The following is a 15,622-nucleotide window of genomic DNA, read 5'->3' as shown; positions in this document are numbered from 1 at the left end:
CGGCTGGGTTACGGGTGGCATTCTTATAGGTCGTCCCGGACGACGACGACGACGAAGGCAATGACGTACGTATGGGCACGGCCGCGTTTCGTGGGCGGAGCACGTTGCCATGGACGCGAATCTCCGCCGGACAGCTCAAGCGGCTGACCGGCGACGTTCGACGGATCAGGTTGGGATTTATCTCACTGATTGCGCGTCGTCGGCCTGATCGGCTTCCGCCTTGCTGTCCTCGCCGGGCTTGTTCATTGCGTGGAGTGGAAAATACCCACAACGCCAACAACTACTCCATGCATGCAGGCATGCATGATGTGCTATACAGCTCCTAACCGGTTGCATTAACTCTGGCAGATTACGTTTGACATTCGCATGGAGTATAAATATTCTCCATGTGACTTCAGTTAGGCAAGGTGCTTATAATAATTTACACGCATTATGCATGCGAATGCTTTTAGTAGTTTTCTGTTTGTCAGTACAAATCAACGGTATGTCAGTACAAATCAGTAGTTTTTGACGAGAAACGGCCCCCTTCCACCAAAAATGTCTAGCCTGAAGACACATATTAAATACAGATTCCGGCTGCAACCGACTCTACATAAAATCAAAACAGTAGCAGTCCCTTGTGCTTGTTTGGTTCATGAGCTTTGGTAACCCATTCTGTATCAAAACAGAGTCAGTTCCATGTCACTCTGTATACCAGGAATTTGTACAGCCTGCAGTAAGCCCAATTTATCATGACAATATCATGCTAAAACAGCACAATGGAACAAATGTCTTCTAGTGTATCACGCGTCGCCAACTTATTTGGGTTCATTGGAATTCTGGTTCCCCTTTCTGAAAAGGGGAAAACAAGCATAGTCTAAAATTTATCACATTAATCTTCTTTTGTGGCAAATCCATAAGTCCGCCTTGTATTTTGTAGTGAACATAAAATCCCGTATATGCCCATGACAACTTCATTATATTTGCCATGTCTTGTTTAAAAAAAAAGGGCATATTTCAGAGTTTTACCATGGCAGGAGTAGTTTTTATGGAATCCGGTGTTCAAATTCATATACGTACATGGCAAATTTTTTTGTAACATCCGATGGCAAACTCTTTTCTTCAAGATAGCATGACAGAATTTCATATTTGCCGATCATGGCAATTTTCTTTTCTTTTTCGATGTAACGATGCCAAATTTAGTTGGCATATCATGTGAAAAAATAGTGTACGGACTATGTCAATCTTTAGTCATGAACTATGGCTAAATACATTTTTTATTGATCATGGAAATTTTACTACACGGACCATGGAAAAATTTATTTTGCTTATGCAACATGGAAAATTTTGTTTTCTATAGGACCAAGGCAAACTTAGTCTATTTAGCATGGCAACATCACTTTTTTATGGATCATGGCAATCTTCTTTTTGTGCACCATGGCAAGTGTAACTTTTTTAGGTAGAATGGAAATTTCGTTATTTAGATCATGGAAAAAAGAACTTAATTAGGCATGGCATTTTTTTACTTAAATACCATGATATTTTATTTGTAGTTATCATGGCAAATTTTATTATTTATACTATGTCATTTGTATTTATTAGTACATGGCAATTTATTTATTTTTTGAAACATTGCAATTTTTCTTTTCGGTGGATGCATGGAAAAACTAGTTTATGGAGATGGAAAATTTACTTTATGTATCATCTTAAATTTTCTTTTTAATGGCAATTTTTCTTTTACCATAGAAAACTTTTTTTGACCATGTCAAAGTTTCTTATGGACCATGGCATTTTTACTTTAAGTACCATGAAAAAATTTATTATATGGACCATGGAAAATTTCTTTTATATGAAATCCTATTCTTAAGTACCGCTGCTACGAAATCCTTACATATTATATTTATTCAGCTTGGTAACTACCCCCTTGAGTTTTGGTAACCGTCACAAGAATGAACTAGTACATAATATTTTTTGTAAAACTTGTATTTATGAATTGCACTGCTCTCTTCTTTAACCATGCAAATTTTATTTTTTAATTATGGCAAATTTAAACTTGCACCATGGCAAAAAACAATTATATCATGTCAACTATATTTTTTGGATAATGGCACTTTGGGTGTTGGAACATGGTCATTTATTTCTTTTTGGACGATGGCAAATTTTGACCGAACAAACCTTGGTAAATTCCAATTTTTTTACAAAATGTTTGAAAAAAAACATTTTCAAAATCTTACACCATGTAAACTTTATATTTTGAAACATCCCATGGCAAATTTGATTCTTTTTTCATAAGAGTTTTTTCATAATGTTTTTTTTCATTTATTTTTTGCCTCTGTCTTATGGAAAAATGGCAACTTAGTTTCTTACAAAATTGGTGGATTTTCTTCTTGTTTTGTTTCTAGGATATGGCATGTTTTTTAGTTTCACATGCATGCCAATTTTTTGTTCTGTTTTTAACAAGGATTTTTTCTTTGAGAGAAAGCAAGGATTTTTCTGCCTTTATCATTTTGTTTCTTTTTCTTTTCTAGGTATTGGGGCTTTTTAAAAGGGCAACAGCAGACAGATGGGATGTGTCTGGTCTTTTCGGTTTTGCGCCGTCTGGATCCCTACAGGATGGGCCGGGAGAAATAGCTAACGCCGAAACGTTCTTTCGAGACAGGCTCCTAGCGCGAACGATCTAGCTCGATCGGGAACAATCACTCAAGGGAATGATTCGCTCGCGCTGGGTGTCTCCCAGATTGAACGTCACGTAGATATCCCGGTCCATTATTTAAAGCCTTATAGCCCGCTTACATCACTTTATTATACTTGCTCTTAGTCTTTTCATCATGTACACGTGACACATTCCTTTTGGGCTTTCCATCATGTACATGTGAAACATCTTTTTGGGTTTTGCATCATCTACACATAACATGCAAAATACAAAAGACCAATTTGACATGTGGAAAATTAGACATTGTAACGTGACAGTTATCATGCATAACTGTTCTATCCTTAATCAGAACCGTTATAATTAAGATCAGCAGAGAATACATTTTTTGCCTATGTGACTGAATCTTATGGTTTATTTGTCTTATGTTCTAATAATTTAATAGATAGAATAATAGAAAGAAATCTTATTAAAGGTTGTAGCCCAATCTATACATGTGTTTGATATGTATGTGTTCAGCTTACCTGAGGGTGTATGCAAAGAAATTAGGGATATTATAAACATGAGGCAAGTATAAAGATGGACTGGATGGCATGGTGGAAGTTTTGCATCCCCAAGAGGGATGGGGGGGTGGGATTTAGTGAATTGTACTCTTTTAACTTAGCAATTCTTGACAAACAGTGTCAGAGGTTGGTTATTGATCTAGACTTTGTCTGTGCGTGGTTGTTAGACGCAAAATATTATTCAAATAGGAGTTTACTAGATGCAAATCTAAAAAATGGATCCACGTTTACATGGCAAAGCTTTCTTGAGGGGCTAGAAAATTTTAAATTAGGTTATATTTGGAGAATCAAATGGCAGAGGACATTAAGAAACAAGATCCGTTTACTAATCTAAACTAAAGTCAAATTTTACAGTACCAAAATCTTGTTCAAGTTGATTAAACAGAAGGAGGGTTTTGAGACGAAGATCTAGGCGCTTGAATCGCCTGATTCCGATAAACGAGCGAAGAGATAAACTAAAACGAAAATCGGATCAGAAATCGCGACCGAAAATAATCACGGAAAATCCGGGAAAAAGAAAACTGACGAACAGGCTAACGAACGAACGTTCGTTGTCTGTAACTAACGAGCGAAAACCGTTCGTTAAAACGAACGTACGGACGAACGTCCGCTATATAAACTAAACCGTGAAAACCGGCGAACCGATCTAAAAAAACGAAACTAGGGTTTTTTTTAAAACGACGATTTTTACCTAAACCAAAAAAACGAACGGCGATCGGATCGGCGGCGGCTCCGGCGGGTTCTGCGGTGGCTCCGGCGAGGCGGGGTGGGGCTGCGGGCGGTGGGGCGGGCCGGTGGTGGTGCGGCGGCGGCGCGGCGCGGCAGGCGGCGGCTGCTGCTTGCGGCGGCGGGGGTGGCGATTTGGGGGGCGGGGCGGCGGCTTATAAAGGGGAGGCGGGCTTGCCTGGGGGAGGGGGCAAGGCGGGGCGGGGAGGAGTCCCGCCCGGACTCGGCTTCGGCGACGGCGGCCTCCCGGTCTCCTGGAGGGAGACGAGGCGCGGGACGGTTGGGCCGGCTCGGCTGGGCTTCGGCACAATCGGGCGCTGGAGATTTTTTTTAAATAATTTCGCCGGATCTTAAATAAATCCTAGAAAATAAAATAAAAATCTAAAAATGCCAAAACAAATTTTCACCGTTTAAATAAAATATTTAGATCAAGATGAACATTTTCTTGGCCCTAAAATGCAAATTTGAAGAAACGTGCAATTTTCTAATGCAAATAAAATAGCAATAAAATCCGAATAAAATCAAATATTTGATTTTAATATTTTTCCTCCAATATTTCAATTATTTTGGAGAAGTCATATTATCTCCTCTCATATATTTTAATATGAAATATTTTCGGAGAGAAAAATAATTAAAACCAATAATCCTCGTTTCAATATTTGACAAAACTCAAATATGAAAACAGAGAAATCCCCAACTCTCTCCAAGGGTCCTTGAGTTGCTTAGGATTTCTAGGATTGCGAAACAAAATGCAATAAAATATGATATGCATGAATGATCTATGTATAACATTCCAAATTGAAAATTTGGGATGTTACAAACCTACCCCCCTTAAGATGAATCTCGCCCTCGAGATTCGGGTTGGCTAGAAAATAGGTGTGGGTGGTCTTTGCGAAGATCATCCTCTCATTCCCAGGTGGCTTCATCCTCGGTATGGTGGCTCCACGGAACTTTGCAAAACTTGATAACCTTACTGCGGGTGACTCGGCTGGCAAAGTCAAGAATCCTGACTGGCTTCTCCTCATAGGTCAGATCATTGTCTAGCTGAATCGCCTCCAAGGGTACTGTATCTCTTAACGGTATATCAGCCATCTCAGCATGACACTTCTTCAGCTATGAAACATGAAACACATCATGAACTCCTGACAGTCCTTCAGGTAACTCCAACTTGTAGGTAACTTCTCCCATACGTTCCAAAACACGATACGGTCCTACAAATCTCGGGGCTAACTTTCCCTTAAGTCCAAAACGTTTCACTCCTCGCAAGGGTGATACTCGCAGATATGCTCTGTCTCCAATTTCATAGGTTACCTCCTTGCGTTTCGAATCTGCATAACTCTTCTCCCTGGACTGAGCTACCTTCAGTCTATCTCGGATCAACTTAACTTTCTCTTCAGACTCCTTGATCAAATCTGGTCCAAACAACTGTCGGTCCCCAACTTCATCCCACATCAACGGTGTTCTGCACCTTCGTCCATACAGGGCTTCGAACGGTGCCATCTTCAAACTGGCTTGGTAGCTATTATTGAATGAGAACTCTGTGTAGGGCAAATTGTCGTCCCAACTAGATCCATAATCCAGCGCACAAGCCCTCAACATGTCCTCCAGAATCTGGTTGACTCTCTCGGTCTGTCCATCTGTCTGCGGGTGAAATGTTGTACTGAACTCCAATCTTGTTCCCAAAGTCTGGTGCAGTTGATGCCAAAACTTTGATGTAAACTGTGTTCCTCTATCTGATACGATGGTCCTCGGGACTCCATGCAGACATACGATCCTGGTCATGTATATCTTGGCCAACTTCGCACTTGTATAGGTTGTTTTCACTAGGATAAAGTGAGCTACTTTGGTCAAGCGATCAACTACTACCCATATAGAATCATATCCTGATTTGGTCCTGGGCAATCCGGTGATAAAATCCATGCCAAGTTTATCCCACTTCCATTCGGGTATCGGCATAGGCTGTAACAATCCTGCTGGCTTTTGATGTTCTGCCTTCACTCTCTAACATACATCACATAGAGCTACATACTCGGCAATATCCTTCTTCATACCAGTCCACCAGAAACGTTCCTTCAAATCCAAATACATCTTGGTGTTTCCGGGGTGTATCGAGTATGGTGAGTCATGAGCCTCCTGAAGTATTAACTTCCTGATATCTGTGTTATTGGGCACATAAACACGGTCCTCAAACCATAAGGTGTCGTGCTCATCCTCACGAAAACCTTTGGCATTTCCCTTGCTCATTCTCTCTTTTATCTCGGCAATCTCTTTGTCATCCTTTTGAGCTTCTCGAATCTTTCCTAAAAATGTAGACTGAACCTCCATTGTTGCAACAAAACCTCTGGGAACAATCTCCAATCGAAGTTCCCTGAGATCCTCTGCTAACTCCTTTGGCAATCCCGTGCTCACTAGGGTGTTAGCATAACTCTTCCGACTCAAAGCGTCTGCTACGACATTGGCCTTGCCTGGATGATAGTGCAGCTTCATGTCATAATCCTTTATGAGCTCCAACCATCTCCTCTGCCTAAGGTTCATCTCCTTCTGTGTGAAAATGTACTTCAAACTCTTATGATCCGTGTACACATCACAACGGTTTCCAATAAGGTAATGTCTCCAAGTCTTGAGCGCATGCACTACTGCTGCTAACTCCAAATCATGCGTGGCATAATTCAATTCGTGCGTTTTTAGTTGTCGTGAGGCATACGAAACAACTCTTCCGTCTTGCATAAGCACACTTCCAAGTCCTAGGCGAGAGGCGTCGCAATACACTTGGAAATCCTTGCGTATATCTGGCAGAATCAGCACTGGGGCTGTAGTCAAACGTTTCTTTAACTCCTGAAAGCTTGCCTCGCATTCTTCCGTCCATTTAAATTTGGTATCCTTCTTCAATAACTCCGTCATTGGCTTTGCAATCTTGGAAAAATTCTCAATGAATCTTCGATAGTATCCCGCGAGTCCAAGGAAACTGCGGATCTCGCTAACTGAAGTGGGTGCCAACCATTCAGTGGCTGACTGAACCTTGGTGGGGTCTACCGCTATACCTTCTCCTGATATAACATGTCCAAGGAATCCGACTTCCTTCAACCAAAACTCACATTTGCTAAACTTGGCATACAACTGGTGTTCCCTGAGTTTCTCGAGAACTATACGCAATTGCTCTTCGTGCTCCTCCTCATTCTTCGAGTATACCATTATATCATCAATGAACACCACAACAAACTTATCCAAATATTCCATGAACACTTTGTTCATCATGCTCATGAAGTAGGCAGGGGTGTTAGTCAGTCCAAATGACATGACCATATACTCATACAACCCGTACCGTGTGGTGAGTGTTGTCTTTGGTATATCTTTCTCTCGAATCTTCAGCTGGTGATATCCTGATCGCAAATCGATCTTCGAAAACACCTTAGCTCCTTGCAGTTGGTCAAACAACTCATTGATCATCGGTAGTGGGTATTTGTTCTTGATTGTCACTTCATTTAACGCACGATAATCAACAACCATTCTTAGAGACTTATCCTTCTTCTCAACCAAAAGCACTGGGGCTCCCCATGGTGATGAACTTCGTCGAATGTAACCTTTCTCCAATAACTCCTTGATCTGCTTCTTAATCTCCTCCAGATCATTTGCGGGCATCCGATAGGGTCTCTTTGATATTGGCCCTGTACCTGGCAATAGCTCTATCAAAAGCTCGATTTCTCGATCCGGTGGCATGCCTCGTAACTCCTCTGGAAAAACATCCGGGTAATCCTTCACTACAGGCACTTCCTCCTGAACAACTCCCGTGAGGGTATTTACTTGGCCCCTCCTAGGCGCATGCCTAGATACATACTTAATCCTTTTTCCCTCCGGGGTGGTGAGATAAATCGACTTACTAGCACAGTCAATGCTTCCTTCATACTTTGACATCTAGTCCATGCCTAATATCACATCCAATCCTTGTGACTCCAAAATTATTAGGTCTGACGGGAAAACATGGCTACCTGATTAGGGGTATCTGGTCGCACCATCGACTAGCCATATACTCTGCTCCAGGTGAACTCACTAATAGAGGGGTCCTAAGGGTTTGGGTTGGTAGTTTAAACTTATCCACGAATCCCCTTGATATGTATGAATGCGATGCACTAGTATCAAAAAGAACAAGGGCGGTAAAAGACTTAACCAAAAACTTACCTATAACCGCGTCTGGCTGCTCTTCAACCTCCTCCACGTTAACGTGGTTCACTTGTCCTTTGTTGAATGGATTGGGCTTCTTCCCAGCGCTCCCATTGCCGTTTCCATTCTTCGCTTCAGGGCACTCCGTGGCATAGTGTCCAGTCTTCCCGCACTTAAAGCAAGTAATGTGACTTAGATCTCTCTTGGCGGGGGTGGCTGGATTGGAGCGGTTCAGATTGTTGCTTGCTCCATTCCCATTCCCATTCTTAGAACCATTGTGGTTATGTGAACTTCCTCCGGTGTGGTTATGACCTCCATGGTTATGAACAAATCCTCCCGAGTTCGGGGTTAGGCGAGGTTTCTGCTGAGCTCCTGAGTTATACGTCCCTTGCCCATACTTCCTCTTACGGCTCTCAATTTGCTGCTGCTTCCCTTCAATCATAAGAGCCTTATCTACCAACTCCTGGTAGTTGTTGAATGTTGCCACCATCAACTGCATGCTCATCTCATCATTCAGCCCTTCCATAAACTTCTCCTGCTTCGCGGCATCTGTGGCCACATCATCAGGGGCATAGCGAGATAACTTGCTAAACTCATCCACGTACTAAGCCACAGTACGGTTCCCCTTGCGTAAGTTGCGAAACTCACACTTCTTCATGTTCATAGCTCCAGTTGAGACATGGGATGTGCGAAAAGCTTGCTGAAACTGATCCCAAGTGACGTTGGCTATGGGGAAAGTGGCCGTATAATTCTCCCACCATGAGGCTGCTGGTCCATCCAATTGATGTGCGGCAAAGTGCACCTTCTCAGCATCTATGCAACCTGCGGTGGTCAACTCCCTTCCAATACGGCGTAGCCAATCATCAGCAACTATAGGCTCGGTGCTACTGGAAAACACGGGCGGCTGCAACCTCAGAAAGCGAGCTAAGCTATCAACTGGAGGCGGGTTGTTGTTGTTGTTGTTGTTGTTGTTGTTGTTGTTGTTGCCTTGGTTCTGGACTAACAATTGCATCAAGGCATTCTGCTGCTGGATCAACTGAGTGAGCTCCGGCGGGAAGGCAAATCCGGTGTCACGTCTCGGAGGCATCTGGTGGGTTTAGAGGGGAGAGATTAGAATAGAAAAGGGGTCTAGTGAGAAAGCACTACCCATATGCACATGAGACAAACACAATCATTTCACTCAATCAATTAAGCAAGGGCATACAAACGGTCTGGAACTATCGTTAAAAGTGTTCAACTACTACTATATACATGGGGGAATACTACTAGTCATTTGGTGGTCATCTAGAAATTTTGATCGGTGGAAGACTCCATGATGTCTGCTCCAGCTTCGTCTTCAAAGTCATCATCACTGGGGTCGGTGTCGTGGATGATGATGTAGTTCTCCGGGCAAGTTGAATCGTCGTCCTCTCCTCCTGGCGCGGGATCTCCCATGAATACTCCGATTTTCTTTATCAGGTCGTCCTTCTTCTCCAATAGTGTTGCAATTTCCTCCTCATATCCATCGCGTGTAGACTTGAGTTCTTCCTCCAGCTCGATGATCCTTGTCTTCGCCTTCTTCAAATCTATCATGTATGCGCACATCTGATTCTCCTGGCGTCGAATGTGCTGGTTTAACTCCTGGATGAAAGCTGTAATGGATCTGTCCTTCTTGGTGCTAATCATCTCCCATTGCTCATCTCGGCGCCCACATATCTGATAAATAGTGTCCTTGAGCTCCTTGTTGTAGACTTCTCCAATGCATCCCATGGTAATGTGGGCTGCCATGCTCTTGCCTAGACTCCAGGTGGGTGCTTCAAAAGAAAATTCTATGGGCTTGGTGGTTGGCGAGAACGTCCTTCCTGAAACTTGAACTTGAATCATCCAGCGCTCCTCTTCTGGTAAGGTGGCGTTGTAAGTCCCGGTGAAGCTTGGTATTCCGATGTTCAAGTACCTAGTGACTTCCTTCAAGTGGCGTCCAAAGGGTGTGTCTTCATCCGGTTGTGCAAACTTGTTCTTCAATTCCGCCATCCTAAGGAGTAGAAAATGGAGAGGAGTCAGAAATGAGTAGAGAAGAGTGACCTATGGCTTATCTTAGTGGTCATGTCCTACACTCAGCGTGTGCTCTAATACCATCTTGTAGCGACCCGACCTTAAACGGTCAAGTCTCTGTGCTTCCGTGTCATCCCTGGATCGGTAATGCTGACACACACAGTACTCGAAGGATTTATAACAGAGTAAAAATCACACACTTATTACATTGAATGTCTCAGAAGAGAACTTATTACAATAAATATGGCTTAAGGCCATCTAATACAATAACAGCGGAAGGCTTGGAAGATAAAGTGAGTCCATCAACTCCAACGGCATAGCTGAGCTGCACGGCAACGACCTAACGTACCTTACTCCTCGTCTGAAAAGTCTGCAACATAATACGTTGCAGCCCGAAAACGGGTCAGCACATGGAATATGCTGGCAATATAACACAGTAGAGCAAGAACAGAATAATGCTATTACTACATGCATATTTGGCTGGTGGAAAGCTCTATGGTTATAGTTTTTGCGAAAAGCCAATTTTTCCCTACAACAAAGGAATAAATTTTATTTTAACTATCATGGTAGTTGAAACATCATTGAGAAGGTTCCTCCAACTCAATCCCAATGAAAAGTAATTATCAACCCAACAATATTAATTAAGAGTGATGAGATACTTAGGATAATCCAAGTACTAGATACTCAAAATTGTCCATAACCGGGGACACGGCTAACCATGATTAGATTGTACACTCTGCAGAGGTTTGCGCACTTTTCCCCACAAGACTCGATCTCCTCCGTTGGATTTCTCGCACTACATGGTGTTGAGAAACGGATGACCGAGACATAGTCTTTCAAAAACATTAACTCTTTACTCCGGGTAGACCATACCAAACCTACATCCCTCTACCTGCTGATCCACCTCTTCAAGAGCTCATGCAACTTACTCAACTATGCTAGAGGCCATAATAGCTTGTGGCTGCACACGGAAGTTTCTGGCATGAAAATATCTCAGTTCCCTTTGAGCCTGGGTGGCGGACCTTAGGATAATCACACGGGTACTCCGGGATATCCTAGGACAACACTGGATTCTCCATGTGCCCTTAGTTGAACCATTAATTAAAGTTGCCACCTTAGTTGAACCATTAATTAACAATCTCACATCTGTCATGGATTCACTCACCCAAACCACGTCTACGAGCATAGCATAGCCATATAAGCGATACGTAGAAGTAACTCCCAAGGGTTTGAATATAACAGGGCAATAGGTTCTACCTCATCAACTACTTTCCAACCCACATGTTAATCACATCCTAATCATGCAATGTTTGAGGATTGGAACTAATGCATAAGACTGGGTATGAAAGGAGTATGATCAATGTGTTACTTGCCTTGCTGACGATCCGCAAAACCTAGGGACTCGTAGTAGCACGCTTCACACTCCGGGAATTCTATCGCAAACAAACAATAGCATACATAAGCAATCAAGCAAAGATGCACGGGCAAAACTCAAATAAGAAGAATTGACCAGAAAGTCCAACTTAAGAACTCCGGTTTGCGAAAAGAATCAAATCAAACGGAGCAACGAAACTCAAACTGCGAAAGAAACAAGATCCGTTTACTAATCTGAACTAAAGTCAAATTTTACAGTACCAAAATCTTGTTCAAGTTGATTAAACAGAAAGAGGGTTTCGAGACGAAGATCTGGCCGCTTGAATCGCCTGATTCCGATAAACGAGCGAAGAGATAAACTAAAACGAAAATCGGATCAGAAATCGCGATCGAAAATAATTGCGGAAAATTCGAGAAAAAGAAAACTGACAAACAGGCTAACGAACGAACGTTCGTTGTCTGTAACTAACGAGCGAAAAGCGTTCGTTAAAATGAATGTACGGACGAACGTCCGCTATATAAACTAAACCGTGAAAACCGGCGAACCGATCTAAAAAATTGAAACTAGGGTTTTTTTTAAACCGACGGTTTTTACCTAAACCGAAAAAAAGCGGACGGCGAGATCGGATCGGCGGCGGCTCCGGCGGGTTCCGCAGCGGCTCCGGCGAGGCGGGGTGGGGCTGCGGGCGGTGCGGCGGGGCGGTGGTGGTGCGGCTGCGGCGCGGTGGTGCGGCGGCGGCGCGGCGGGCGGCGGCTGCTGCTGCTGCTGCTTTGCGGCGGCGGGGTGGCGATTTGGGGGCGGCGGCGGCTTATAAAGGGGAGGGGGCTTGCTTGGGGGAGGGGGCAAGGCGGCGCGGGGAGGAGTCCCGGCCGGACTCGGCTTCGGCGACAGCGGCCTCCCGATCTCCTGGAGGGAGACGAGGCGCGGGGCGGTTGGGCCGGCTCAGCTGGGCTTCGGCCTAGTCGGGCGCTGGAGATTTTTTTTAAATAATTTCGCCGGAACTTAAATAAATCCTAGAAAATAAAATAAAAATCTAAAAATACCAAAACAAATTTTCACCGTCTAAATAAAATATTTAGATCGAGATGAACATTTTCTTGGCCCTAAAATGCAAATTTGAAGAAACCTGCAATTTTTCTAATGCAAATAAAATAGCAATAAAATCAAATATTTGATTTTAATATTTTTCCTCCAATATTTCAATTATTTTGAAGATGTCATATTATCTCCTCTCATATATTTTAATATGAAATATTTTCGGAGAGAAAAATAATTAAAACCAATAATCCTCGTTTTAATATTTGACAAAACTCAAATATGAAAACAGGGAAATCCCCAACTCTCTCCGAGGGTCCTTGAGTTGCTTAGGATTTCTAGGATTGCAAAACGAAATGCAATAAAATATGATATGCATGAATGATACATGTATAACATTCCAAATTGAAAATTTGGGATGTTACAATTCACGAGGGAAGGGCTTCAAACACTGAGGCACATAATTTTGTAAAAAGGTCGCTGTCCCTGAGCATGGTGGCCACATTTGGCTCTTACAACCAAATGACACAAGTATTGTGCCTTACATTCTGATGTCTGGAGAGCATTTTAGAAAAAAGAGGGGCATATTTGGAGAGGATTTTTCCTTTGACGAATAATAAATCAATTTTTGTGGCATTTTTTTGGAGCAAAATGACTGCAACTACTGGTTCAATCATTTGTTAAGACCAAATGAGAAAATGAATGCATTTTTCTGATCTCCTGTCAGTGTCTGTTTTTAATCGCCAGAAACAACCAGAAAAATAGTCGTATGTGAACTGAAGTACTGAACATACACATTTACTTCATACTTGTATCTTTATTAACACACACACACACCGAGTTTTAGTACGAGAAAACCAACAATGACAGTAGCTAGACGAAGTTACATCTCGTCCATCAGGCCATTCCGCCATGGAGCCAGCCAGTCACCACGCATTAGTACTGGCCAACGTTGTTGACTCTCCAGCATACCTTCCTGATCTCCAGGCCTTGCTGGTCGCCTTTGATTTTCCCCATTTTCTCCATGGCTTTCTCGAACTTCCTCTCCCACTCTCCGGCCTTGTCCGCGTTTTCTGTCACCTGCGCTCTCGTTACCGTCGAGTTGAGCACGGCGTCCGAGGTGAACAACACTTTGTTGTCGAGCACGTTCTGGTAGTACTGCTTGTCCAGGACGTTGGAGGTCACATCGTCTTGGTTCACGTTGGTGTTGCCGTTGCCGTTGCACTCGGCCCTGAGCTTGGCGGCATATGCCGGGTCCATCTCAGAGAAGCGGCTGGAGAAGAACATGCAGCGGGCGCGGCCGATGGTGTGCGCGCCGGAGAGCGTGACCATCTCGTCGGAGGTGAGCCCCTTGGCCGCGAAGCTCGCCTGGAGCTGCGCGACGTTGGAGAAGGGCCCGGGCAGCTGGTCGGTCTCGTTGGCGAAGGACTGGCGCCCGTCGTAGCGGCCGCCTGGCATCCGGATATTGATGCTGCCGTTGCTGAGGAAGTAGGACGCGTCGCGGGCGGCGAAGGCGACAATGTCTGCGCATGAGACTGTATTGTTGCAGGCGGCCTCGATCGCCGTCTTGGCCTCGTCGATTACCTCGAACCCTCGCAGGCTGTCCTTGTTGGGAAGGCCTTCCCTCTCCGTGTCGCTGTTCTGGGAGTTGGTCGTGTTGAGGAGGACGGAAGCATCGCATCCCTGGATCATAATGAACATGTTGATCTTGTTAAACGACAGTGCAGTTAGTATATATAGTATAAGCTAGAATCGACGAGCTGTATGTACGTACCCGAACGAAGCAGTCGTGGAAGAAGAGACGGATGAGCCCCGCGCCAATGCCGGGGTTCTCATCCACGGCCTTCTTCACGGCATCCTTGATGATCTTCTCCGCGGTAGGGCACCTGGTGTTGTAATAGCCGTAGCTGAGCCCTGACCCCGAGGGAGAAGGGACCGGAGGGCCGGAGCCGCGAGGACAGAACAGCGGGTCCAGAATGGATGGCTTCAGCCAGCCGTTGAAGTTGAGGCAAATGTTGATACCCTCGCACGCCGCGGGCCCGGCGAGGAACGCGACCAAGACGACGAGCGCTGCGAGCTTATTAGTCGCCATCTTCTTTACGCACTAGCCACTAACTGGATAGATGGTCGTGTCTTGTCGTGTGTTGTTTTCTCCGGCTGGGTTACGGGTGGCATTCTTATAGGTCGTCCCGGACGACGACGACGACGAAGGCAATGACGTACGTATGGGCACGGCCGCGTTTCGTGGGCGGAGCACGTTGCCATGGACGCGAATCTCCGCCGGACAGCTCAAGCGGCTGACCGGCGACGTTCGACGGATCAGGTTGGGATTTATCTCACTGATTGCGCGTCGTCGGCCTGATCGGCTTCCGCCTTGCTGTCCTCGCCGGGCTTGTTCATTGCGTGGAGTGGAAAATACCCACAACGCCAACAACTACTCCATGCATGCAGGCATGCATGATGTGCTATACAGCTCCTAACCGGTTGCATTAACTCTGGCAGATTACGTTTGACATTCGCATGGAGTATAAATATTCTCCATGTGACTTCAGTTAGGCAAGGTGCTTATAATAATTTACACGCATTATGCATGCGAATGCTTTTAGTAGTTTTCTGTTTGTCAGTACAAATCAACGGTATGTCAGTACAAATCAGTAGTTTTTGACGAGAAACGGCCCCCTTCCACCAAAAATGTCTAGCCTGAAGACACATATTAAATACAGATTCCGGCTGCAACCGACTCTACATAAAATCAAAACAGTAGCAGTCCCTTGTGCTTGTTTGGTTCATGAGCTTTGGTAACCCATTCTGTATCAAAACAGAGTCAGTTCCATGTCACTCTGTATACCAGGAATTTGTACAGCCTGCAGTAAGCCCAATTTATCATGACAATATCATGCTAAAACAGCACAATGGAACAAATGTCTTCTAGTGTATCACGCGTCGCCAACTTATTTGGGTTCATTGGAATTCTGGTTCCCCTTTCTGAAAAGGGGAAAACAAGCATAGTCTAAAATTTATCACATTAATCTTCTTTTGTGGCAAATCCATAAGTCCGCCTTGTATTTTGTAGTGAACATAAAATCCCGTATATGCCCATGACAA

At 44.1% G+C, this 15,622-nt stretch overlaps 1 protein-coding gene across 1 annotated transcript; it reads right to left on the bottom strand.

Annotated features, from left to right (window-relative positions):
• Window positions 1-13,239: 13,239 nt before the first annotated feature.
• Window positions 13,240-14,670, bottom strand: LOC109781644 (peroxidase 2). Its single transcript, XM_073510747.1, has 2 exons — window positions 14,292-14,670; window positions 13,240-14,200 (listed from the first exon to the last, which is right to left on the bottom strand). The coding sequence occupies exons 1-2, from the start codon at window positions 14,607-14,609 to the stop codon at window positions 13,454-13,456; spliced, it is 1,065 nt and encodes a 354-aa protein (XP_073366848.1). The 5' UTR covers window positions 14,610-14,670; the 3' UTR covers window positions 13,240-13,453.
• Between the last annotated feature and the right edge of the window lie 952 nt (window positions 14,671-15,622).

Source organism: Aegilops tauschii, chromosome 3 (assembly GCF_002575655.3).
Source record: "Aegilops tauschii subsp. strangulata cultivar AL8/78 chromosome 3, Aet v6.0, whole genome shotgun sequence".
Classification (NCBI taxonomy): Eukaryota; Viridiplantae; Streptophyta; class Magnoliopsida; order Poales; family Poaceae; genus Aegilops; species Aegilops tauschii.
The sequence above is the reverse complement of the archived record's forward strand: the minus strand, read 5'-3'. Positions and strand labels throughout refer to the sequence as shown.